The 27,444-nt window shown below is 36.0% G+C and overlaps 1 protein-coding gene across 25 annotated transcripts in view; it reads left to right on the top strand.

Annotated features, from left to right (window-relative positions):
* The window catches only part of HDAC9 (histone deacetylase 9), an 866,113-nt gene that overhangs the window by 796,429 nt on the left and 42,240 nt on the right, over positions 1-27,444 (top strand). For all 25 annotated transcript variants that reach the window (XM_070509723.1, XM_070509733.1, XM_070509795.1 and 22 more), the window contains 2 exons: positions 283-416; positions 21,151-21,235. In XM_070509723.1, the coding sequence (XP_070365824.1) occupies positions 283-416; positions 21,151-21,235 (219 nt within the window). The remainder of the gene's footprint in view (positions 1-282; positions 417-21,150; positions 21,236-27,444) is intronic.

Genomic DNA, 27,444 nt, shown 5'->3' on the forward strand with positions numbered 1-27,444 from the left:
TGAAAGGCAGTGTTGTGCACTGGTGAAGAGCCAGATTGACTGCTGCAAATCTTGGTTGTGATACTTTGGAGTTGTAGGATCTTAGGTTTTGATTCCCTCATTTGTAAAATAGAGATTATAATAGGACCTAATTTATCAAGTTATTGTGAGTATTAAATGAGTTAGCACACAAAAAGTGCTTCGAAAGGAAATACACAGAATAAATGCTCCATCAATATTAGATTCTAGTGGTTATTCACTTTTGATTTAATACTTTGAAATGTTCTGTTTGTATTATGGTAGGCTTTGGTCATTTGACGAAGCAGTTGATGACACTGGCTGATGGACACGTGGTGTTGGCTCTGGAAGGAGGACATGATCTCACAGCCATCTGTGATGCATCAGAAGCCTGTGTAAATGCCCTTCTAGGAAATGAGGTAAAAAACTAAAAGTACAAAAGAGCAGGGGTAAAGAACTAGGAATGTATGCATGCATACTTTTTAAGTCTTTTTTTTAAATCCCATATACTCAGAAAGCACAATGTTGCTCTTAGGATTTTAAGGAAGAAGGCAAGACTTAGATAAAAGAAATTTACATGCTTTCATGTTATATGCTATAACTTTTGCTCAGTTATAGATTTCACATAGTGCTCTCTTCAATCAGGTTATTGGCAGAACTTAATAAATAATAAAGATAACCCTTGGGACGAGAAATTCTTTGTATACTGACCTAACTAATGAGCACTGAAACTTTGAAAAAGAAATAACTAAAGAAAATTTCCCTTGAGATTTTCTGTAGGATTATCTTAGTTCAGGGGGAAAAAAAACACCTTTTAAAAATATTTTTTTCAGCGGCCAGCCTGGTGGCCTAGTAAGTTCATGTACTCTGCTTCACTGGCCCAGGGTTTGTGGGTTCAGATCCCAGATGTGGACCTACACAGAGCTCATCAAGCCATGCTGTGGTAGCATCCCAGATACAAAATAGAGGAAGATTGGCACAAATGTTAGCTCAGGGACAATCTTCCTCAAGCAGAAAGAGGAGAATTGCAAAAGAATGAAAGTAGACCATTCCCTTACACCGTGCACAAAAATCAACTCAAAATGGATTAAAGACTTGAGTGTAAGACCCAAAACCATGAAACTTCTAGAAGAAAATAGGCAGTACGCTCTTTGACATCGGTCTTAGCAGCATATTTTCAAGTACCATGTCTGACTGGGCAAGGGAAACAAAAGAAAAAATGAACAAATGGGACTACATCAAACTAAAAAGCTTCTGCACAGCAAAGGAAACCATCAACAAAACGAAAAGATAACCTAACAATTGGGAGAAGATATTTGCAAATTGTATATCAGATAAGGGGTTAATATCCAAAATATACAAAGAACTCATACAGCTCAACAGGCATATGAAAAGATGCTGAACATCATTAGCTGTCAGGGAAATGCAAATCAAAACTACAATGAGGTGTAACCTCACTCCTGTCAGAATGGCTACAATTAGCAAGACAGGAAACAACAAATGTTGGAGAGGATGTGGAGAGATGGGAACCCTTGTACACTGCTGGTGGGAGTGGAAACTGCTGCAGCCATTGTGGAAAGCAGTATGGAGTATCCTCAGAAAATTAAGAATGGATCTGCCACATGATCCAGCTATCCCACTGCTGGGTATTTATCCAAAGAACTTGATAACACAGAGGCATAAAGATACCTGCACTCCTTTGTTCATTGCAGCATTATACACAATAACCAAGACTTGGAAGCAACCTAAGGTGCCCATCAAGGGACAAATGGATAAGGAAGATGTGGTATTTATACACAACAGAATACTACTCAGCCATAAGAAATGATGAAATCCGGCCATTTGTGACAACATGGATGGACCTTGAGGGTATTATGCTGAGTGAGATAAGTCAAAGGGAGAAAGTCAAATACTGTGTGTTCTCACTCGTCAGTAGAAGATAAAAACAATGACAAACAAACACATAGCAACTGAGAATGGATTAGTGGCTACCATGGGGGAAGCGGGGGAGGGCAAAAAGTGATTAGGCTCACATATGGGGGGGATGGACTATAATTAGTTTTTGGGTGGTGAACATGATGTAATCTACATAGAAGTCAAAATATATTATGATGTACATCCGAAAGCTATATAATGTTATAATCCAATGTTGCTGCAATTAAAAAATAAAATAAAATAAATAAAATTAAATTAAATAAATAAATAATTTAAAAACATATTTTTTTCAGTGGCCAGCCTGGTGGCCTAGTGGTTAAGTTCATGTACTCTGCTTCACTGGCCCAAGGTTCGTGGGTTCAGATCCCAGATGTGGACCTACACAGGGCTCATCAAGCCATGCTGTGGTAGCATCCCAGATACAAAATAGAGGAAGATTGGCACAAATGTTAGCTCAGGGACAATCTTCCTCACTAAAATATATGTATATATTTTTTTCAGCTTTATTGAGGTGTAAATGACAAATAAAATTATAATATATTTAAAATGTACAATGTGATGATTTGATATATGTATACATTGTGAAATGATTCCCTCTATAAAGTTAACACATTCATCACCTCACATACTTTTTTTTTACCAAATTTCAGCTATACGATACAGTGTTATCAGCCATAGCCACATGTTATACGTTAGATCCTCAAACCTTATTCATCTTACAACTGAAAATTTAAAACCTTTTACCAGCTTCTCCCTATTCCCCTCAGCCCCCAACCCCTAGCAGCCACCATTCTACTCTCTGTTTCTATGAGTTCAACTAGTTTGTTTTGGTTTCACATAAGTTACACCATGCAGTATTTTTCTTGTCTCTGTCTGGCTTATTTCACTTAGCATAATGCCCTCTAGGTTCATCCATGTTTTCTCAAATGACAGGATTTCCTTCTTTCTTTTCTTTCTTTTTTTTTTTTTTTGAGGAAGATTAGCCCTGAGCTAAAATCACTAAAATCTGCTGCCAGTCTTCCTCTTTTTGCTGAGGAATACTGGCCCTGAGCTAACATGTGTGCTCATCTTCCTCCACTTAAGACGTGGGGCACCTGCCACAGCATGGCTTTCCAAGTGGTGCCATGTCTGCACCCAGGATCCGAACCAGCGAACTCCAGGCCGCCAAAGCGGAATGTGCGAACTTAACCACTGTGCCACCAGGCCAGCCCCCATTCTTTCTTTAAGGCTAAATAGTATTCCATTGTGTGTGTGTGCGTGCATGTGTGTGTATCTATATAGATATGTATAACATTTTCTCTATCCACTTATTTGTCAATGGGCACTTAGGTTGTTTCCGTACTTTGATTTTCGTGAATAGTGCTGCAATAAACATGCAAGTACAGATATCTCTTCAAGATAGTCGTTTTGTTTCCTTTGGATATATACCCAGAAGTGAGATGGCTGGATCATATGGTAGTTCTATTTTTAATTTCTTGAGGGACCACCTACTGTTTTCCATAGTGGCTATACTAGTTTACCTTCCTACCAACAGGGCACAAGGGTTCTCTTTTCTCCATATCCTCACCAGCATTTCTCTCTTCTCTTTTTGATAATACTCATCCTAACAATATGTGAGGTGATATCTCATTGTGGTTTTGATTTGCATTTTCCTGATGATTACTGATGTTGAGCACCTTTTCATGTAAATGTTGGCCATTTGTATGTCTTCTTTGGAAAAATAGCTATTCAGCTACTTTGCCCATTTTTGATTGGTTTATGTAGGATTTTTGCTGTTAAGTTGTATGAGTTCCTCGTATATTTTAGATATTAACCCCTTATTGGATACGTAGTTTGCAAATATTTCCTCTCATTCTGTAGCTTGCCTTTTCATTTGTTAATGATTACCTTTACTGTGCAGAGCTTTTTAGTTTGATGTAGTCCCTCCTGTTTATTTTGCTTTTGTTGCCTTTGCTTTTAGTGTCAGATCCAAAAATCAATTGCCAATACTGATGTCAAGGAGCTTACCCCCTATGTTTTCTTTAAGAGTTTTATGGCTTCAAGTCGTACGTTTAAGTCTTTAATCAATTTTCAATTGATTTTGTGTATGAGGTACAGTAGGGATCCAGTTTCATTCTTTTGCATATGGGTATCCAGTTTTACCAACACCATTTATTGAAGGGACTCTTCTTTTCCAGTTGTGTATTCCTGGTTCCTTTGTTGAAGATTAATTGACCATATATACATAGGTTTATTTCTGGGCTCTCTCTTCTGTTCCATTAATCTATATGTCTGTTTTTAATGCCAATACCATACTGTGTTGATTACTTGTAGTATAGTTTGAAATCAGGAAGTGTGATGACTCCAGCATTATTCTCCTTTCTCAAGATTGCTTTGGCTATTCGGGGTCTTTTTTGGTTTCAGATGAGTTTTAAGATTGTTTTTTCTATTTCTCTGAAAAATGCTTTTTGATAGGGATTGAATTGAATCTATAGATCACTTTTGGTAGTATGGACATTTTAATAGTATTAACTTTTGATCCACGAACATGGGATAGCATTCTAATTATTTGAGTCTTCTTCAATTTCTTTCTTCTTCAATGTCTTGTAGTTGTTGGTGTATAGATAGATCTTTCACTTCCTTTGATAAATTTATTTCTGAGTATTTTATTGTTTTTGATGCCATTGTCAATGGGATTTTTTAAAATTTCTTTTTCAGATAGCTCATTGTTAGTGTATAGAAAGCTGATTTTTCTGTGTTAATTTTGTATCCTGCAACTTTACTGAATTTGTTAATTAGGTCTAACAATTTTTTGGTGGAGTCTTCAGGGTTCTCTGTACATATCATGTTATCTGCAAATTGTGACAGTTTTATGTCTTCTTTTCTGATTTGGATGTCTTTTCTTTCTTTTTCTTGCCTAATTACTGCATAAAGTACTTAAAATACTATCTTGAATAAAAGTAGAAGAGTGGGCATCTTTGTCTTGTTCCTGATGTTAAAGGAAAAGCTTTCAGTTTTTCACCATAGAGTATGATGTTAGCAGTGGGCTTATCTTATACGGCATTTATTATGTTGAGGTATATTCCTTCTATACTGAATTTATTCAGAATTTTTATCATAAAAGAATGTTGAATTTTGTTTTAAAAACAGCTTTTTTGTTTGCTATAGCCCTGTGGGGCTCATGAATGAATGCCCTGTTCACTATCAGAGCTAGGCCTTTTGGGGGTCCATCTTTTGTGTGTCAGCCGTAAAAGTTGGGGTGCTAGGTGTATGAACAAGCGCTTTCCAGGGAGATACTGGTGACTTGATTTTATTCTTGGAGGGAACCAGAGGAAGAATGTGGGAGAAGTGGCCACAGCAGCTCTTTAAGGCTCTGAGGAGGATCATAGTCAGCAGCTTGATGTGGGCTAATTAAAAGCCAGACCCCTCACACAGTGGCTTGTAATGTATGTAGTCAATCCCCTTCCAGGGAAAGACTGGGAGATGGGCATTTTTGCCTGCTTCCTCTGCTCTGAGCCCTGGGTGGGGGAGATAGCCGTGGCAAGTGCATGCACACCTGAGAACTACTTTGTTTGCTATCGTCCTCTGGAACTCATGAATGTAAGCCCTGTTGGCTTTCAGAGCTTGGTGTTTTGGGAGCCCATTCCTCAGATCTGAGCCTTAAAAGTTGGGGTGCTAGATGTGTGCTCCTCAGGGTGAAGCTGGGAGTTGGGAGTTCCCTCCCAATTGTATGGTGCTGTGCCAGAGGTGGGGTTTATGGCTAAAGTGTATCTTAGCTTTTCCTACCCATTTGCTATGGGTATTTTCTCATTTGCTCATTGTGTAGGAGTCACTCAGCTAGTTTCTGGATTTCTCTGAGGGAATTGCTCCATGTATAACTGTAAATTTGGTGCATCCGTGGCAGGAGGGAAATTCATGAGCCTCCTATGTCACCATCTTGATCTGAAGTCTTAAAAATATTGATAAACTCTTTATTCTATCACCATTTATGAATTCTCTAGGCTAAGAGATAGATCTTATTTCCATCTTACAGATGGTGATAACCAGTGTCCAAGAGATTTGAGAAGGCCAAACTCATGCAGCAAGAATGCATTAGATCCAAGATTTGAACTTGAATTTACATTGCCAAAGGTCATTCTTTTTTCTTTCACATCACATAACTAAATTGCAACATATTTTTCTGGCTACTCTGCAGACTTCAGATCAAATTACCCTTAGGTTCACTTACAGATCATGGCACACTTTTGGACCAGTTAATTGCAGTGCAACAAATATTTCAAAATTAGTATGAATTCGTTAATGTTATCAATTTATTTACTTTTTTATGTGCATGTTTAGAAGTGTTCTATTTTGTATATTTTACCTCTTTTGATGAACTTGAAATATGACCTTGCTTATGAAATAAACATATACAAAATCTTTTTTTTTTGAGGAAGATTAGCCCTGAGCTAACTACTGCCAATCTTCCTCTTTTTGCTGAGGAAGACTGGCCCTGAGCTAACATCCAAGCCCATCTTCCTCTATTTTATACATGGGACGCCTACCACAGCATGGCGTGCCAAGCGGTGCCGTGTCCACACCCGAGATCTGAACCAGCTAACCCTGGGCCGCCCAGAAGTGGAACGTGAGAACTTAACCGCTGTGCCACTGGGCTGGCCCCTTACAAAATCATTTTTTAAATCTATGATTCATATTGTTTTTTAATAGTAAGTCATGCTTTTGACTGTAGTATTTATGAAGGGAAAAAAGGCATCTTTTTTTCTGCACGCTGAACACAGAAGTTTTATTTTCATCATTACCTTACAAACCTATAGTGCTTCAACATGATTACTGTACCATATTTACTGAAGTAAATATGTACATTTTTAACATGAAGGAAAATATGAGAGAGAAAACTTGAGCACTGCTCAAGTCTTCACTCTGGTGTGTAATTTTAGACAGCACAATAACCCAAAAGATGTAACTATCTAATGATTAGTGTTGTTATTACTGGACTGCTATTTCAGATAGTTCAAGGTGTCTAAGATTTTCTAAATATTAGAGTTTTTTTGAGATTCCTATGAACAAATTATGTCAAACAGAATATTGGGGCTTTTTATGGCAATAAATGAATGCAAAAAATAAATGCTTCTTCTACCTTATCAGTTAATTTTGGGCTGTTCTGTTTGCCTACCAGATAACATATTTTGCATATTCACCTATATTCTCAAATTACTTATTTGATTTTAAATGTAGAAACATTTTAGAGAAGCAGACTAGTTTTAATATTTGCATTATAAAGGCTTTCACCAGACATGCGCAAAATCACAGTAGGTCTTGGATTGTGGCTCCGTGGATGATCGACCTGCCCAGAAAGAAATGTTACCCAGTTGCAAAAGCCAACTGTTTTTCCAACTATGTGAAAGGAAATTATGGATTTCACTGGCTCTCTTTGAGCACATCCGTTCAAATGAGATTTTATCTCCATGCTGTGTAATCTCTGCACTTGGTCCTCTCTATTCTTCTGAAGGATTTCTAGTGAGGGTGGGGTAATTTTTCCTGTGGTCTCTCCCTTTAAGAGATGACTGTGTTTCAGAGCAGATTCGAGTCAGTTGTTTGGTGTTACATGGTTTTCTTAATTTATCTGAGTTTACTAAAAAGCAAAATGGGTGTGTTTTATACCTTCCTTCCTCTGCATACTCTTTTGACTGAGATGCCTGTGGTCATTTTATTATATGAGCTATTCCTAGAGGTCAAATAGACTGTTTTCATAGAGCAGTAAGTGACCTTAGGAGAATGCCACCTAATTTAAAGTTTGAGACCTATGCTCTTTTTCTACATTTTTAGAAAGACCAGGCTTGAGATAGAGGAGGGGAAAAAAGTGTCACTGGCTAGTCTTAAGCATGACTATGTGGGTGTATACATGCTAAAAATTCCAGTAAGTGATAACCGAAATGATTATTTTTAGTTATACTGACTATTTAGTCAACTTTAAATATCTGGATGTCTTATAATAAATTTGATTTAGACATTATAATACCCTAAATACAACCTTGTCCCCTTTTGTTATCTATCTTCAATTGCATAAGCACAATCTAAAACTTGTTCATCATGAACTAAAGTAAGAGAGGTTTATATAATCTATATATTTCTGTATTTCTTTCCATTGAGATTTCTTAGGGATATAACAAGAGTATAGATTTCCCACAAAATACTCTAAGGCTAACAGATGGATTTGGTATATCGAACTTTGAAAGGTAAGTTTTGGTGTGTCAGGTCTATCAGTATACAGAGGAACAAAGCTAAGAGAAAGAAGGATTTTTTAAAATGAGAAATGGAAGAAAAATACATGTGTATTGTACATTATAATTTATTTGAAAAGAGGAAATGAAAATGTAATACTTGAAACAAATTAAGAAACAAAGAGTTCTTCTCACTTTCATTGACAATATAATTTATAATACAAGGCCTGGTTTTCTGTACTTTTTTTTCCAGTTCAAAGTTCATCATGACTAACAGCACGACTACATTGAAGTTTTAAATTTCATTCCTTTAGAAAAAGGCATATTGTGTGTACCTCACTATTTAAAAAAGTGCATACATGTAGTTTTCACAGTAGTTTTATGTGCTAAGCTCTAGGTAAGAAAATAAAAAAGGATATAGTTCAGATACCAATCATTGCAATTTCAAATCCCAATTTCCCTCCAAACTCCCTTTTCCAGTGATTAATAGGGCAATTATAACTTATTATCTGCGATTTCACTTTTACAAATAACAAAATATAGTGAAGCTTGAGCTTAAAACATTGGCAGAACCTACTTTTGCTTCTCAACACTGAACATGCAATTGAACTCAAATTAGGAAGGTCAAGAAGGGCCTTTTTGAGGGCCTCTGCACTTCGTCAGATGTATTTATTCATGTGCAGAGGATTAGAATTCATAAACATTTTGCCAGTTTTTTTAATGCTATTTCTTTTCCTTGTTGTTCTTGGCCAGGCCATGTCAATACAGCAAAATGCTGCTTCATATGGCTTATTATCAGCAGAATAATATGCATTACATAACCCAAAAGAATTATAAAATCAGGAACTCTTGGCTCTGTATCTCGGTGTTGATACATAGATGGGTACCCAAAAACTTGATTTTTTAAAAATTAAGTTATCTGAGTGTTGCACCCAAAATAGGCATTTCTTCTTTTTAAATATTTTTTTATCATGAAAGTGATCTAGTTAGCAAAACATCTCTTAACTATTCTTGTAAGAAATATGCACAGGGTCAGTCAAAATAATATACTATTGGATTAAAACTAATTTAAGCATGGTACAGGAAATTCCTTGAGGCAACTGATTTTGAAGACATACCAGAAGTCAATTTTTTTCTTTTTCTTGGCGAAGTTCAGAACTTAGATTTATCAGTCCAATCAGTGTATGATGAATATTTTTGAACTTTTTCAATGAAGCACTTGGAAACACCAGCTTGGGGTTTACAAGAAAATGAAGTGACTATCTAAATGAGAAAAATCAGGTTGCTTGGAATCACATCAGAGATACTTATGTGAATAGTCACATCGTTTTTAGAATTTGTAATACAAACATCTGTGAAGTTCTCAGAGAAACTGATTTTGTGCTGGCTGGCAAACAATGTCACAGTTGCTCTAAGACCAAATTTGCCTACTGTTATGCAAATCCAATTAGTGGCACCCTGGGTTGCTTCCTCTGAAAGAAATTTTCCCGAGAGGTGAGAAAAGCTTAAGCAGTTGGCATTCCTATGGAGTCTAAAACAAAAACATTGAAAAACTTCAGGCAGGTTAAAGAAAGGAGACGACATGTAGTAGGAAGAGTCTTGGGTAGTGAGTTGAGAACGTGGCCATTAAAGGACCACCTGTCAAAACAGAATAAATGACAGTTTTAAGCTTGTTAGAGAGAAAAACCAAATTACCATAGACGTGGAAGCTGGTGAGATGATGCCGTGTCCTCTGGTACTGAAGCTTCAACACTTACATTTGAGTCTAGCGTGTGGGGTTTATACCGGAGTTTTTTTTGTTGTTGTTTTTCTAATTTCCTCACTCATTTAAGGTTTGGCTTCTAGACCTACCTACCTTTTTTTCTTTCTTTCTCTCTCTCTGTCTCTCCATTCCATCCTTCCTTCCTTTCTTTTTTTTCTTGCCTTCCTCTGTCTCTCTCTCTTCTTTCTCCTTTTCTTTGTAATATCTCCTGTCTCCTGTTGAGTAGGCTCAGCTGCTTTCATTTGACTTGGATTTCAGCAACAGTGGCTACACTTAGTGACTGTGTATGTTGATAATCTTTCCAAGATGACTTTTTGTTCTAAAGCTGCTGAAAAAGTCTCTTGAATTGACTCTAGTAAGTGTTGACAACCACCCCTGAGGTGAACTCTTGAGATGTTGTTGTCCAAGTTGCTCATCAGGGGTTTGTTTGCATTAGATTTTGAATGGGGAAGTAGTTTTTCCCGCTTTTTCATTCTTTAGATTATGTATGGCTGACTCCATTGGGGAATTGGTGTGAATCTGGGAAAGCTTACAAATTCCTAAATAGTTGCAATTCATGAGTAGAGAAAGGGTGAACTGAATACAGGGGAAATATATGATAATCCAGAATAATGTTTTTCTATGGTCTTCTCTTAGACTTTGAAACCTATACATGCTGAAAGAGAATGTATGAATAATCTAAAGAGGGTAAAAAGGTTTTGGAAAATATTATTTGAAGATAGTTTCCATTGTAGATATGGCCTATGATGTTGCATTTCTTATGTTCAACAAGGCTTATGAGAAGCAGAACCAAAGTGATGGTGGAGTTTTTGATTTTCTGTCTTAGCAAAAGCCAAATAAAGTAGGAGTTATCCAGATAGTCTGAAACCCCGACATGCAGATTTTCTGTACAGTTTGTCTTTAGGCTTTTCAGAAAGTGTTAAAAGGAATGTGGACTGGGAACATGGATACTTCACAGGGTTCTGGTTACCAATAAAAGAAAGAAAGCATTTCTTTTTAGTGGTGAAGCAAACATGTTATGACATTCATTTATCTGTCGATTCATTCAATAGTCTTTTATTGGACATCTACTTTGTGCCCAAAAGTTTTAATACAAATAAGAGTAAGATAAATATAAACAAAGTACTTCAAGAATGTAATGTAGGACCCTTTGTTTTTAACTACAAGGATGGAGGAATATTTTAATAGAGGAAGTTAACATTTAACCTTGGTCTCGAATAAAAATGAGACTGTGACAAACCAAAATCAAAGGAAAGCATTTAGCTCTTGAAGTAGAAATACACAGATAAAGACATTAAGATTCCGTGGAATTGTGGATGGCTCTGTTTTAGGTTTGTTTTGTTTCGGGCAGTGGACAGGCTACTTTGAGTCGAATAAAAGTAAATATTGAGGCTGGATCAGTGGAATGGAATATCGTAAGGAATTAGAATTTCTGTGGAAAATATGGAAGCCTTGAATAAATGTTTCATGACCTGGGGTAAAATAACAAAAAAAACCAGTGTATGAAGTTTTTGAAGAAGGCAGAATCTCATACAAAAAAACAAGAGTTTATTAAGGAAATAATCATTTGGAACAGTTTTCTTCACGTTACCAATAAACAGAATAATAGTCTATCAGTGATATGTTGGAGCTGACTCTTAATGGCTTATGAGAGCTAATTGTGTGTATCTCTACTCAAATCTGAGTTCAGTGACATCACATTGGTAGCTTGAAATAGGCCATGGTGGGAGTATTTACACCACGGAAATCAGCAAATGCTACAAATTATAGCTCTTTCTTGGACAGTCAGCTGTTAAACATTTACCAGCATACCACTGCTACATGATGTGAAACAGGTCTTCTTAGCAGAAAAATCAACATTTGGAAAAGCGTATAGTACAAATCTCTTTACTAAACAAAAAGTTAAGGAAAAACAGTTTAAAAACATGCAAATTAGCAGATTAAAGAGAGAAAATAAAAAATCAAGTGAGGGCAAGAAAACCAAGGATCAAAGACAATGAAACATGAGGATTTACCAAATATAACTGTAAAATTTAAACTTATTTGCAAAACAGGGACAAGGAAACAAGATTTTTGGCATATAAGATGAACTAAGCCTTCTTTATAACAATTGATGTCTAAACTATAGACATTATGTTAGGAAATTACACATAAAGGACTGAGCAAACTTCCCTTCAATGTTATTGAAACTTCAATTTAACATGCACCTTTCAACATATATAGTGTTTCCCTAACCAAACTGTGTGGTTGAAATGTTTTCTCATTATTGCATATCTTACCTCAATGCTTAAATAAAAGTATTGATAGTCTGAATTATCCAACTAATAGCATTCGTTACCCTCTTTCCAATAGACCACTATGCCTCCTTCTTTTTACCTTTGAGTTCATTTTTAATTATTTAGCCGGTTTGCTATAGGTGTTTAAATATGCCACTACGTCTAAACTTTCCATTGTCAAGTGCATGGAAACTGTAGGATACTATTTGGGTATGATAGTGAGTAGAGACACTTCCTCATAGTCTTCCTCCTTTCATCCTTGGCTGATATATTACGTAACCTACATTTTTCCTAGCCATGGTAGCTTTGGATAAAACTCAACTAATAGAACAATAACTATGATAATAATCTCAGAGTCTAGCCCACTTGTCCCTCCTTTTTATTCAAGGAATTCCTTCAGTAAGTCATGTGAGCTGAATGGCCATGACTGTACCCTTTGCCTCTTGGTCTTCCTGATACTCTCATAAGACATGTTAGGTTTATATCACTCTTCTTGGCCAGAGATGTTTCTTTATTGCTGTGTGATGTCACCCTTCATCATCTACATGCATAGAATTCAGGCAGACTCAGTCTGAATAATCTCAATAGTGTATTAACTTGATTATCAATAGAATCCACCCCGATTTACTTTTTTTCTCAATCAATTTGGTCAAGGATTTTAATGACTTCAAGTGAATAAAAGGGATTATTTTGAGAATGACTCATGAATCACAATATGGATAAAATTATAACCAGATTTACTTAAGCAATCAAATTAAACATATACAACTAATTGCAGACATCTCTAAGACAATTATTTAAATGAAAGTTGAGTTTTAACCACCAACTCTCCTCACTAGGGAATTGATAATAGTTCATCACCATGGAGGGTCAGGTCCTTATGGCAATCTGCTTTACTTATCCTCTTGGTCTTGATCATTATATTCTTCCAAAGTTCCACAATATCTTTGATTCTGATAACTGAACCCTTTCTGCATTTTTTCTCAGTTGCTTTGCAGGTTGTAGGGGAACTTTCAGTTCCCTTTGTAAGTGAATTTGTGGCCTGTATCTAAGAATATAACTTGTTCTTGTTGCAAAACCTGTAATCTCTCTTTTTTTCTTAGATGCACTATAATATAGTAGAAACCTGGACTCAAGAACCAGACTTAGTTTCCCTATTCCCTTTTGTCAGAAAACGTACTCCCTTTTTAAATTGTTTTTAATTGTAAAATATAAATATTCAGACAAAAAACTGCATAAAACATGAATGTACAACTCAATAGAGCGCATATATAACCATCAACCAGGTCAAGAAATAGAATAATGTCAGCACGTCAATAAACCACAAATTCTCTTTCCCAATAAGTATTCCTTTTCTTTTTTCTGAAAGTAAACAATTTTCTGGTTTCTAACATAAGATTTTAATTTACCTGTTTTTGAACTTTTTATACACTAAATCATACAATATATGTTCCTTTGTATCTAACTTCTTTTCTCAACATTATGCTTGTCAGATTCATCCATGTTGTTACAGCAAGCTATACGTCATTCATTTTCATTATTATACAGTATTACATTCCATAAAAAGAAGTTCTAAGAAAATACCATGGTTTATTTGTCTATTCTACTTTTAATGGATATGGGGATTTTTTCCAGTTTTGGGGCCATTATGTACAATGCTATAATGGACATTTTATATATGTTCCTTGGTACATTTATACATGCATTTCTGTTGAGTATATATCTAAAAGTGATATTGCTGGGTCATGGGATATACATGTATTTAATCTTTGTAGATAATCACAAACTGTTTTCCATAGTGGTTGTCAAAATTCCTACTCTTACCAGCAGCATATGACTATTTCCATTGTTCTATATCATTCTAACACTTGGTATTGTCAGTCTTAAAATTTTAGACATTCTGTTGGGTACAGCAGTAGTATATCATCATGGTTTTGATTTGCTAGAATACTCATGAAGTAAAGCAGCTCTTCATCTATTTATTGGTTATTTGTATATACCAATTTTCGAGGCACCTATTCAAGTCTTTTGTCCACTTTCAGATGGTTTGTCATTTTTCTCACTGATTTGAGCAGTTCTTTATAGATTCTACTATGGGTTTCATGTGTTGAAATATCTTATCTGTCTTTTCACCCTCTTAATAGTATCCTTTGACAAATAAAAGTAATTTTTAATGTTTGCAATTTCTCAGTTATTCCCTTTATGATTAGGTCTTTTCTGTTCTGTTTAAGTATTCTTTCTCTATGCCCAAAGTCATGAAAATATTCTCTTTATTTTTTCCTTAAAGGTTTATTTACTTTTTTTTCCTTGCTAAGGAATATTTTCCCTGAGCTAACATGTCTTGCCAATCTTCCTCTTTTTGCTTGAGGAAGATTCGCCCTGAGCTAACATGTGTGCCAGTCTTTCTCTGCTTTGTATGGGGGTTTCTGCCACAGCATGGCCACCAACAAGTGGTATAGGTCCATGCCTGGGAAACAAATCTGGACTGCCAAGGAGGAGCATGCCAAAGTTAACCACTAGCCCATGGGACTGACCCACGTTAAAGATTTATTTTTGACTTCAACATTTAGATGCACAATTCATCAGGAATTGAGTATGTGGCATGAAGTTGAAGTCAAGTGGTTTTTTTTAAATGTGTATATATAGTTGATTCAGTACCATTTATTGAAAAGACCATCTATTCTTTATGGATCGGCAGTGGTATCTTTGTCCATATATACATGGAGACTCTATTCTGTTTCACGTATCTCTTTGTCTATCCTCATGACATTATCAGACTGTCTTAACTACTGTAGTTTTATAAGAAATCCTGATATCTGGTAGAACAAATACTCCAGTTTGTTTTTCTTCAAGACAGTCTTGGCTACATTTGTCCCCTCTGTGTTTTCATATAAAATTTTAGAATCAGCTTATGCAGTTCCACAAAACACATATGAGTGTATTTAGTTTGCCAATAAAAGCAAAGATTATAACGGTGTAATAACAAATGCTGTTTAAAGGGACACTTTCTGTAATATAATGATAAAGAAAGATTGAATATAAAAAAATGAAAAGGATTAAACTACAGAAACTAACTGAAGGAGAGCTCATGTGATTATATTAACATCAGATAAAGTGGACTTTAAGACAAAAAAAGGAACTAGAGATAAATAGAGTTGCTTCATTGTGGTAAATATTCTATTAACTGAGAAGATAAAATAATTCAAAATTTGTGTATCCACAACACAGTTTCAAAATGCATCAAACAAAAATTGAAAGAAACAAATGAAAAATAGTCAAAACCACCAACATAATGACAAATTTTAACACATTTCTCTCAGGAACTGACAGAGAAAGAAGACAATAAAAAGGAGAGTATTTAGAAGATTTAAACACCTTAATAAACATGCCTTAATTGAAATATATAATAGGCCATACTCAATAGCTATAGAATATCATTCTTTTCAAATACACTTGTAATATTTTTTAAAATAGACCATATTTGGGAGCATAAAGCAGGTTTCAATAAATTTCAACTAATTTTATTCATACAGAGTATAATCTCTTACCACAGTGAAAATGAGTTAGAATCAATATTACATAACACAAACAAATGGAAAGACATCCCATATTTGTGGATTGGAAGATTTAATACTATTAAAATGCCCGTACCAACCAAAGTTATCAACAGATTCAGTGAAATCCTTATCAAAATTCCAATGACATTTTTTACCGAAATAGCAAAAAACAATTCTAAAATTTATATGGAACAGTAAATAAACAAATCAGTCTTGAGAAAGAGGAAGAAAGCTGGAGGCATCACACTTCCTGATTTAAAAATATGTTATAAAGCTATAGTAATCAAAACAATATGGTACTGCCATAAAGGCAGACATATAGCCAAGGGAACAGATAGAAAGCACAAAAATGAATCTACACATAAATGGACAACTGATCTTCCACAAGGTTGCCAAGAATACATAATGGAGAAAGGGTAGTCTCTGGAACAAATGGTGTTGGAAAACTGGATATCTACTTGTAAAAAAATGAAACTGGACCCTTATCTTACACCATACAGAAAAATAAACTCAAAATGGATTAAAGACTTGAACATAAGACCCAAAACTGTAAAACACCCAAAAGAAAACTGGGGGAAAGCTCATTACATTGATCTTGGCAATGATTTCATGAATATGACATCAAAAGCATTGGCAACAAATCTGAGATAAACAAGTGGGACTATATCAAGCTAAAGAGCTTCTGTACAGAAAAGGAAACAATCAACACAGTGAAAAAACAATCTACGGAATGGGAAAAAATATTTGCAAACCATATATTTGATAAGGTGTTCATCTCCAAAATATATAAGGAACTCAACATCTCAGTAGTAAAAAATACTAATAACTTGATTAAAAAATGGGCTAAGGACTTGAATAGACATTTCTTCAAAGAAAACATGCAAATGGCCAACACGTATATGAAAAAATGTTTAACATCACTAATCATCAGGGAAATGCAAATCAAAACCACAAATGAGATATCACCTTGCATATCACATGACATTCAGGATGTCAGTATGACTATTATCAAATAAACAAAGACAGCAAGTGATGGCAAGGATATGGAGAAATTGGAACCCTTGCACACTGTTGGTAGGAATGCAAAATGGTGCAGCTGCTATGAAAAACAGTATAGAGGGCCCTCAAAAAATTAAATATAGAGCTGTCATATGATCTGGCAATCTCACTTTTGGGTGTTTATCCAAAAGAATCAAAATCAGGATCTTGAAGAGATATTATCGTTCCTATGATCATTGCAGCACTATTCACCATAGCCAAGATGTGGACTCAAGCTAAATGTCCATTGACAGATGAATGGATAAATGTGGTATATACATACAATGGAATACTATTCTGCCCTAAAAAGGAAAAGATTCTGCAATATGCCACAACATGGATAAACCTTGAAGACATTAAGCTAAGTGAAATAATCTAGTTGCAGAAAGACAAATACCGCATGATTCCACTTATATGAGGTGTCTAAATAATCAAATTCATAGAGTCAAAGAGTGGAATAGTGATTGGTAGTTGTCAGGGGCTAGGGGGAGGGGGAAATGGAGAGTTATTTATCAATGGGCATAAAGTTTCAGTCAAGCAAGATGAAAAAGCTGTAGAGATCTACTCTAAAACACTGTACCAATAGTCAACAATAATGTATTTTACACTTAAAAATTTAAGTGATTTGATCTCATGTTGTGTTCTTAATACAATAAAATTAAAATAAAATAAGTAAAATACCAGTGATGTAAAATAAAATAATGAAATATAAAAACAAAACTAAAAAAAAATAAATTAGTTGTATAATTTGAAATAAAATGATAATTGGAAAATCTCATATATTTGGAGATTATTTTATTTTATTTTATTTTCCAAGGAAGATTAGCCCTGAGCTAACTACTGCCAGTCCTCCTCTTTTTGCTGACGAAGCCTGGCCCTGAGCTAACATCTGTGCCCATCTTCCTCTACTTTATATGTGGGACGCCTACCACAGCATGGTGTGCCAAGAGGTGCCATGTCCACACCCGGGATCCGAACCGGCGAACCCCAGGCCCCTGAGAAGCGGAACGTGCACACTTAACCGCTGTGCCACCGGGCCGGCCCCTATTTGGAGATTTTAAAATACAACCTCTCATGTGTCAAAGAAATCACAATGAAAATTTGAAAATATTTTGAGTCGAATCATTATGAAAATATGAAATTTCAAAACTTGTATAATGTGTATAAAGCTGGATTTAGAGAAAAATATAAAGCTTTAACTGTACACATGTGAATAGAAGAAAGCTTAAAATTAAAGATAGAAGCATACAACTCAAGAAATTAGAAAATCAAACCAACAAGTCAAACATGAAGTAAGCAAATGTTGGTATTTAAGTCTCATAAGTGCAGAGTGAGTTTAAAACTCTTTCTCAAGAGCTTCTCTAAGGATACCCTTTCCTGTTTACACAAGCGCATCTTAGCCAACTAAAATGATTTTTGATAATTTAAATGATCTGATTCTAGAGAATCTACAAATTACTTATTCACAACCTGATAATGGCCACAGTTTTATAGTGTTTTAAAATAGCTGTAGTACTTAGAAATTACATGGTATGTGCAATTTAACAAACATCTGAATTGTATCAATACAGTGTTGCAACTTTCTGTAAAAGATGTAGAAAAATATATTTCCCTGTCACTGAGTCTGAAAATTATATAAAGAATTACCGTAATGGTTGCAATTAAGCTTTAGATTAAATAAAGCTAGATGAGAGCTTCATGTGTCAAGAGGTTGTGTTAAAATTATCTAGTGTATCTTATAACTGCATGATAATTATTATTACTTGATGAAATTGCTCAACAAAGATGGCATGATGGGTATGTGATATTCCCTACATCTCCTTCTGCTTTATCAAGCTATAATGTTTTCATGCAAAAGTTCTCTAGCTTGCATAAATTACTTCCTTATTTATCTTTTAATAACTCTTACTAACATTGATTAGCCTCAATAGCCAATGTTTTAGCTACACCTTATCAGCCAAACTAAATACATAACAGTTTTGCTGCATATTTTTACTTTAAAAATGATTATTTAATATTATTTCATTACAGTTAGTTATTAGATTACTAATAATGACCAATACTCATAAATGTTTATTAAATAGATATTTTAATCAGATGTTTTTAGTGCTTATAATTGTGAATGATTAAATAATAAACTGTCTAGAAAAGACAACTCAATTCTGTGGTCCCTCTATGAAAGGTTTTAATTTTATGAAAACAGACTCTAAATGCCGCTTGCTTTCTTGCCAACTGAGAGTATTACCCATTGCCTTCTCTGCAGAGCTGCCCGAAAAAAACTAAAGAACCTACATTGAGAACTTTCTGAATTCAGCTCTGTGTGTGTGTATGCTCTCAAAATGAAACAAATTGGGGCAATTAACTGAAGGTTAAATCCTCTAAATGACATTCACCTAAAACATGCAGGGAAATGGTTTGGGAGGCTTAAATTATCAATGTAATTGCCTTAATTCTCTAGGTTGCCTTTAAAAGTAGACACAATTTTATCGTATCTAACTGACGAGTCCAAATGGAAGGTTTAGGGTTGTTTGTATTTTTACTCTCAACACCCTGAATCACGTTTACTTTCTACGTAACCCAGGTCTTAAAAATAGTCCACAGACCTCAACGCGAGAGAGTTCTAGAAGTGAGTTTTTTACATTAATGATCTGCCTGTAGCTTTCTTTCCAGTAGCCAGCACCTTTTAGTTTGTCAGCATTTTTAACCTAAAGTCATAGGAAAGCTTTTTGAAGAACTAAATACGCTGATATCATCTTTTACTTTTGTTCTTAAGTATTTTAACATAGAGTGATGTTTCAAAACATTTATTAGTAAAATCTACCTGATTTCTATTAAAACATTTTTCTGAGCTCTGAGACAGAAGTGAAAGGAAAGATTATTTATGAGCAAGGTAACTCAACCCTGTCTAATTCTGGAGTAAGAGTTTTCCAAGTAACCTTCTGTTTATGATTCATTAGTTCCTCTGAGTTAAGAGGGTGTTGCTAGGATAACATATTCTTGAAGATACTATCTGACATACCAGATGTAAAAAAACGAGTTTAACAAAATTTAAGAGTTTAAGATTGCAGAACCTTTCACTGACACTGGTGTTTTTTTTCATTTTCCTCTCGCCAAACTGTATTGCAAATAAACCTTTTGATGTTTTAAAGGTTTTTCTTTGGCAGCTAAAAAAACATTCTGGAAAGTTATATTTAGTGAATTTACCCATATATAAATATCCCTGAGCTAGTCTCTTATCCTATGGCATCTGGAAGAAAGGTGCTATTGTTTTAGATTCCATGATTGAAGTATAGAATAATCAATTCAGAGAGACCCTGGGGGAAGATTCACTCACATATGCTATGGAAACTTGAAATCCCTGAGTCTTTTACTACAGATGAAGAGACATAGATGAGTACAACGTCTAGTGACATCAGTTCCAATTCGTGTCCTACTATAGTTGGACCATCAGTTTATATTTGAGACTACTAACTATAAATTTTCTAAGAAAACTCCTTTTTTGTTAATCCCTTTGTTACTCTTACTTTCCTTGCTTTCTGGGTCACCATAGCTGGACAGCTATTTTGTTTGCAAGTGTCCTGGCTATGTAGTTTCTGCCGCTACTCCAGCTACATCACCAATGTATTCCCAGGGATGCATCATCAGATTTAGTTCTGCCAAAACCCTCCATAAATTACTTAAAGCTCCTCTTCATTTCTTGCAATGTTTTCTGAGATTCTCCGTGAAAAATCAGTGTAATTCCAGAAGATCCTGATAGATTTGCAAGACAGGAATTTGTCCTGTACTTCCACATGGACATCTGCGTAGTTATGAATACAGTTGAAGTTAAATGAAAATGTACAATTATTTTACCTTTGGTTTTATTTGAACATTTTCTCTACCACGTATTCAATAGCAATTAAATAAGAGTAGCTGTGTCTTGTGGCTTTCTACCATGAAGTGTCTGAAAGTGTAAGGTGGTTAGATGTAAAAACTCTGCGAATGTATGAATAATACACTGCTCACTGTCTGTCTACTGCAACTTCCCTGAGATTTTGTTTGCAGGGCCCAGCTGCATATACAGACATGATGGAATTTGTTTTGTGAGGAACCTACAAAAATTACACAAATAACTCAGATTTTTAATGAATAATACACAGACATGCACCTGCTTCAGGGGCTTCATAGATTAGTCTTGTGACCAATAGAAAAGCCCCTTGGAATTCAATTACATGGCTGCAAAAGAGAAAATAAAACTGGTTAAACTTTTAGAAGTGATATCAGGAAAATGTTAACTAGTTCTTAGAGCAAGCTTTTATGGGGGGGTGGTTGTTTCAATTTGCTTTGCTTCTGTCAGACTTACTATAAAGTCATTCTGCTCACGTTATTATCTCCTATTCTTGCAGCTGGAGCCACTTGCAGAAGATATTCTCCAGCAAACCCCGAATATGAATGCCGTTATTTCTTTACAGAAGATCATTGAAATTCAAAGTATGTCTTTAAAGTTGTTTTTTTTTAAATTTCTAATCGGGTACAACTAATTAAACTTACATTGAGAATTAGAGCACATGAAAAACATATTTGAGTTTCTCAAATATAAGAAAAATTTAGTTACTATAATTTGCACATATTATGTATTCATACCTATATTATTGCCTTGCTCTTAATGTGGCAATCTTATCTTACATTAATAACATAGCTCAGAGACTCTAGATTTAAAATCTTGTTTTTCTCATATTTTCCAAGTATTTGGATTTTTTTCCATTATTACCACTAAGCATCTACCTAGTACGATGAAATTAATAAAGAAATTGTAATTATATTGTCTAGTCTTAACTAAGGTTAAGTTATCTCCTAATGATGTTGGAATTCAGCAATCATTTACTGGTTTTAAGTTTGTCAAGAAAGGAAAAAGTTAATGAGAAAGCCACACAATTAAAAACCAACTAAACAAAGCAGGGACAGTCAGTGACTTTTTACTATCCACTTCCCTTCACTTGCTGTTACTTTGTCAAGAGTTATTCTTTTTATATGATAACATTCACACACATACAGTTCCCGGTGATCTAGTGGCTAGATGATAACATGCATGCACACACATTCACACACACACACACACACTGAAATCAAGCACAAATTAACATGAAAGTTAGCATGAAGGGGAATAATAGAGCACAGGACTCACTTTTCACATAGGTGTGAAAAATCATAGTTTGTGTATATCTTCAGAAACTGTACTGTTGCATTTTGCATTGGATCTAATTTCCTAGTAACGACTTTCTGCTGCCTGTCATTTTTCCATTCACCACTAACAGTGGCAGTCTGCTCTAGACAACAAACGTGTTTGACTCTTGAAAATGATTCACTCTGCTATCAAAGCTTGTTGTATGAGAATTCTGCCACTATGGATTGTGCATCACTGTCTTCTGCTCCAAAATTCATTTCACATCACCCAACACTGACCGTTTCCCCCATTTAAAAATCCATTTCCTCCTAAACTCCTATTGAAACATCTACCCAGCGCTTGTTAATCCAATACTTCTAGAAACTCTCAGCACTAACGTGCATTTTAATTAGTGTTCTTTTATTTTAGATTTCTCTATTACTTGAGTTTTTGTGTATTTTGTGGTTAGTCATGGTTCCTTAATAAGATGATAATCATAGGAGGACAGGAATCATATCTTCATGTACCTTCATGTACCTACAGGAAGGATTGGCAGCAGGGAAGAGGTGTAAAGTGCATGGGAGCCTGGGAATTTAGCATAGGCAGATTTGAGTAGGAAGGATTTGAATAACTCTTCAAGGCCCTAGGGAACCAAGCTTGCATCAAAGCAAGCTTCTGGAGAAGAGTTCCTCCTTCTGACTCATGGATATATGGTGTCATGGGAACTGTTGGCTGCTCAGCAACCATGCCTTCCTTAGTTCTACTCAAAAGAAGGCTGGTTTCACTCATGAATCCTTGCCATGAGACACCATGCAACTCAGAGGAAAATGAATTTATGCCCAGTTCCCCTGGAGATGTTCTTAGTGTAAGGGTAAACTAGTCAACCCCTTTAACAGTGATTGGTTAAGGGATGGGTACATGACCAGATTCTGGCCAATGAGAATCAGGGCTGGCTTCATGGGCATTCAGTATGTGCAGTGATATAGGTCCCACATTTAGAAGGGCCCTATGCATGGTTTAATGCTCTTACTGTTGCTACTTTGAAGTTCTTACTTAATTTTGAATAAGGAGCCCACCTTTTCATTTTGCACTGGGCTTCACAAATTATGTAGCCGGTCCTGATGAAAATCAAGGTGCTGGTGATGCAAAAAAATATTTACCGAAAAGACTGATAGTAGCATCACCACTAGGAGAATTCAAATTGTGGTTGAGCAGGAACTGAATGGTGGGTTGAGTTTGTAAAGGGAAAGAAAAAAAAGAGATAAGAGTGATCTCTCACCATTTGGGACATGGGGTAAAAATCAGTACCATGTGGCTCAGTACTGTGGCTTTGACCACTGTGTAGTACATTTTTATGTGGTTCTTAAATTGTGTGTGTTTGGAGCTGCTCTTCCTGACTAAAGAAACAGAAAAGGGCTGCCTAAGGGCCATAAAACAGTAAAATAATATGCATATTTCAGACAAACTTCATAATAGCTTAGAAAATTTAAATTATGGGCTCCTGGCATAGCAAACAATGCTAGATTTCCTTACAAGCTGTAAAGTTGTACTCTTTTACTTTTCTCTGTTTTCCTTTGTTTTTTTTATTTCTGAGTAAGATTCACCCTGAGCTAACATCTGTGCCAGTCTTCGTCTGTTTTTTTAGTGTGTGGGCCAGCAGCACAGCATGGCTGCTAACAGAGTGGTGTAGGTCCACACCGGGGAACCAAACCTGGGCTGCCGAAGCAGACCGTACTGAACTTAACCACTAGGCCACCAGGGCTGGCCCTACTTTTCTCTGTTTTATAACCCACTACTCTCCCATTTCAAGTGCTCCTGTAGAACTCCAGGTTCTTGATTGGGCTTTCCATTTCCCTTTTGCTGGGAAAAGTAGTCAGGACTCACTACATCACTTGTATCCCAGTGCACAATGAAAATATGTGAATGCTTCCTTTTTAAAAAATTGTTGATAATTTCAAGAAGATGACAGCAGAGCATTGAACCAAGCATGAGGGCCTTCTGAACATGAGGCCCTGTGTGACTGCACAGGTTGCTTGTTTATGAAGTCAGCCGTGCAGGTAGCCTTTGTTTAACAGGAGAATCTCCTCTTCGTATGCCTCTGAGTGTCACACAGGTGCCTCCTTTTAACTTCGGGAGGTGTTTGAATTTCAGCCTATCTCCTAGCCCAGGTTCTGAAGAACTCTTTTGTGCTACAATTTTGAACTACAATATCAGGAAACTATGTAAATGTTGAGAAGCAGGCCTTGTAGCATGTGGGAAACATTCAGGCAAGTTCCTAGACAGCCCTGTCCCAAGACAGACAGCAAGGTGCTGACAGGCCTTATGTGAATTTCTCTTTGAGAACTGAGCCCCCCAGCTGAGGGTATGCAGGTGCTGGAGACTGTGATTAGCATTGGCCCTTTGCCTGGCCACATGTGTGTGAGTATTTTGCAGCAGGCTCATCCCTCTTGTCCTTGTTTATGTTACTCATTTAGTTGAGAAGAAAAGGCCTTACAAGGTAACAGCAGGGCAACCATTTTTCCTGACAGGTAAAGACCCCTCCTGACAGGTCAGAGACTGGTTTCATCTCAAGATGGTGGATGTGTACAAAGACCAACCATCTTTGAGATGACGAAAGGGCAGCATGGTCAAGAAGCTTCATGTTTGCACATGCTGTTCTCTCTGCTAACAAAGTCTTCTGCCTCACCCTTATTAACTTTTCAAGAGTTAGCTCAGATGTGATCTCTTTTGGGAAGCCATCTATGAATCCCCCTTCATCCCTATTCTACATTGGGTATATTTCCCGTGTGTTTTCATGGCAGACATTGTTTATGCCGATGTTCTTTGTTTTTAATTGCTGTACCCTTTGCATGATGTCTGGTACATAGTAGGTGCTCTGCAAAAGTTTGTTGAATGAATGAGTCAAACAGTCTGTCAATATTTGCCACATTCTTTTCTTGGCTCAGATTGGTTTTGTTAACTAGCCTAGGTAATTATGCTCCTTGGCTAGCCCATGCAGAATGGATTAAGAAGAGCAGGCAAAATGTATGAAAGCCCATTTCTTCTCTCTCTTTCACAACCCACAATGATGAATCATTTCTAAATTAGGAAGAACATAGATTACTTGTAAGCTACCATTTCCATTGCTAAGCTTGGAAGTGGCAGTTCTCAGAGCTGAATCTAGTGGTTGGCTAGCCAGCTATAATCACCAACAAGTGATGCCAGGTAAGAATCAGCCCAGAGAAGGACAAAGGATCCTCATATGTACGTTTCCTTTCCCGAAACCCATCCTAAGAACTTACAGAGTCCATTAAACTCTTCCCTTCTTCTGCATAGCATAGTGAGAGGTTTCCAAATGCCATTTTTCACACCAGTGTTGGCCCATGATAACATTTTCAGTGATTTTGAAGGGAAGAACCATGAAGTGAGTTTTCCATAAAACTAAATTTATTTAGTTTGAAAGACTATAATTTTAAGTTCTAAAAACATATAACGAATGATACTGATATTGATCTGTGAAACCCAAAAATATGAAAACCACAAGTAGAGAACCATGGTTTCTTTTCACTTATTTAAATTTTTTAGCAAAAAGAGTACTCTTTTTAAGTGTCAACCAATTTTATAGACCTCCTGCATGATAATAGTGATAATCATAGTATCTTTTGATTCATGGATCAAGAAAATATATATGTGCATAAGGATCTGAGGATTCTTTTAAAATTTTGCTGCAACCCTCCAGCGGTTTGCAGCTGATAAGTTGAAAAACACTAGTGTAGAAGATTTAAAAGTGATATGAATTCCAGTATAACCCTCTTCTCCACTCACCAGCCATGTGACGATGAGCAAGACGTTTAACTTTTCTGAGGAATTTCAAGAGGAATGACATGGCATATCACCACACTGTTTTGCTAAGTTGGTGCGGCTGTGGCAACAAAATGGGAAATAAGAAGCAGAATCATAAAAGAACAGTAGGAATTTCCTCCTCCACTCCCACTTTCGTCTTTTGCCCCCTCCAGGGATTCTTCCTTGTCTATTGGATTGGGGTCTTCTTAGAATTCCTTATTATGCCAACCCCAGCAAAATGGTGACATAGGCCAGAATGAGGAGGGACAGTATTTGCAGTGTCACTGTATGTTCTTGTCAAATTTGTTCTATATAAATGGAGGAACAACATCCATGTCTCCTGCATATAAAATTTGCCAGTATGGAAAATCTCTATTTTTTTAAACACACACACACAGTATTATTTAGGGCAATGAGAAGTGAATTAATGCTCCTCTGAATTTATCCAACTTTTCAGACCACTATGGAAAGGGATATTATTTTCTGATTGCAGGAGAATATACCATGTACATATGTAGCTGACTACAAGGTAGTCAGCTATCCACGTAGTTCAGGCACCTATAATGTGCAGAGCACAACCTTTCACCCATTCGAGAGAAATAAAAATGAAATCAAGTTTTCTCTGGGTGATCGTAGACAAGTATAGTTGACACCTACTCCTTGTCAGAACTGTGCTTAATTTATGTTTTGTATATGTGTTATTGAGTGAATGACTTCCTCCCCTTCTTCCCACTACTATTTTTTCCTTCTCCTTCTCCTCCTCCTCCTCTTCCTCTTTTTATAAAATCATTATATCTGCTGTTCTGGAAATTACCCTGAGAAGTAACAACCAATGTTAGAAATGAACAAAGGAGTGCTAATTTTGTTGATTTCATTTCTACTCTATTTCCATTAGAGAGATTTATTTAGTTGGTAAAATAAAATACAAACATGGTTGATGCTGTATTAGAGTGGGTGATCAGAGTAAGTGCTATTCAGTTCTCTTGGTGATTAAGAGATCTGGATAGTAATTATTGAAAAAAGCTTTTAAAGTAAGATAAATCTCTCTTTAAAGATAGCAAGCATTGTCTTCTTCGATGTGAAATGCCATTCTCAGCCATCTCCTCCCATTACTATAATAGCCTTTACCTAGCTCTTTCCCAAGGAGAAGGGGCGTATCCATCAATCCAGGAAAAAATCCAAATTGTTTCTAAGCTGAAAGGAATTTGTATACATCTCCTGTTGTGAGGAAATTGTCCAATATTTTGACGTCATGCACACAGATTAAAGGGTTGTTTCTCCGTATTGCAACATGTGCTGCAGAGATCAGGTCACAAGCTTCATTAGCTTCTTGACTCCACACCCAAATGCTAACCCACGCTCAGTTTTTCTTCTCTTTTTGACCTTCATTTCATTTTGATTTTCTACCTTTTTTCTTATCTCTATCTCTTTTCCTCTCTCCTCCATGTCCATCTTATTGAGATCCAGGGGAGAAGAACAAGAGATATCCACCATTTTGGAAAGGGGCTTTTAACTCATAAGGGTTTGGGGATTTATTTCAAGCAGGGAAGGGATATGATCAAACCAGCATTTCAAAAGATCACTAGGCCTGCAGTAAGGATAGGAGATTTAGCAGGGCTTCTTGTCAAATGTGAGCCGTTTAATTCAGAAGTAGAATTGCATGGTATGGTAACTAATTGGCATGGAGAGGATTAGTGATTTATAGGTTTCAGGC

Source organism: Equus asinus, chromosome 1 (assembly GCF_041296235.1).
Source record: "Equus asinus isolate D_3611 breed Donkey chromosome 1, EquAss-T2T_v2, whole genome shotgun sequence".
NCBI classification, from domain to species: domain Eukaryota; kingdom Metazoa; phylum Chordata; class Mammalia; order Perissodactyla; family Equidae; genus Equus; species Equus asinus.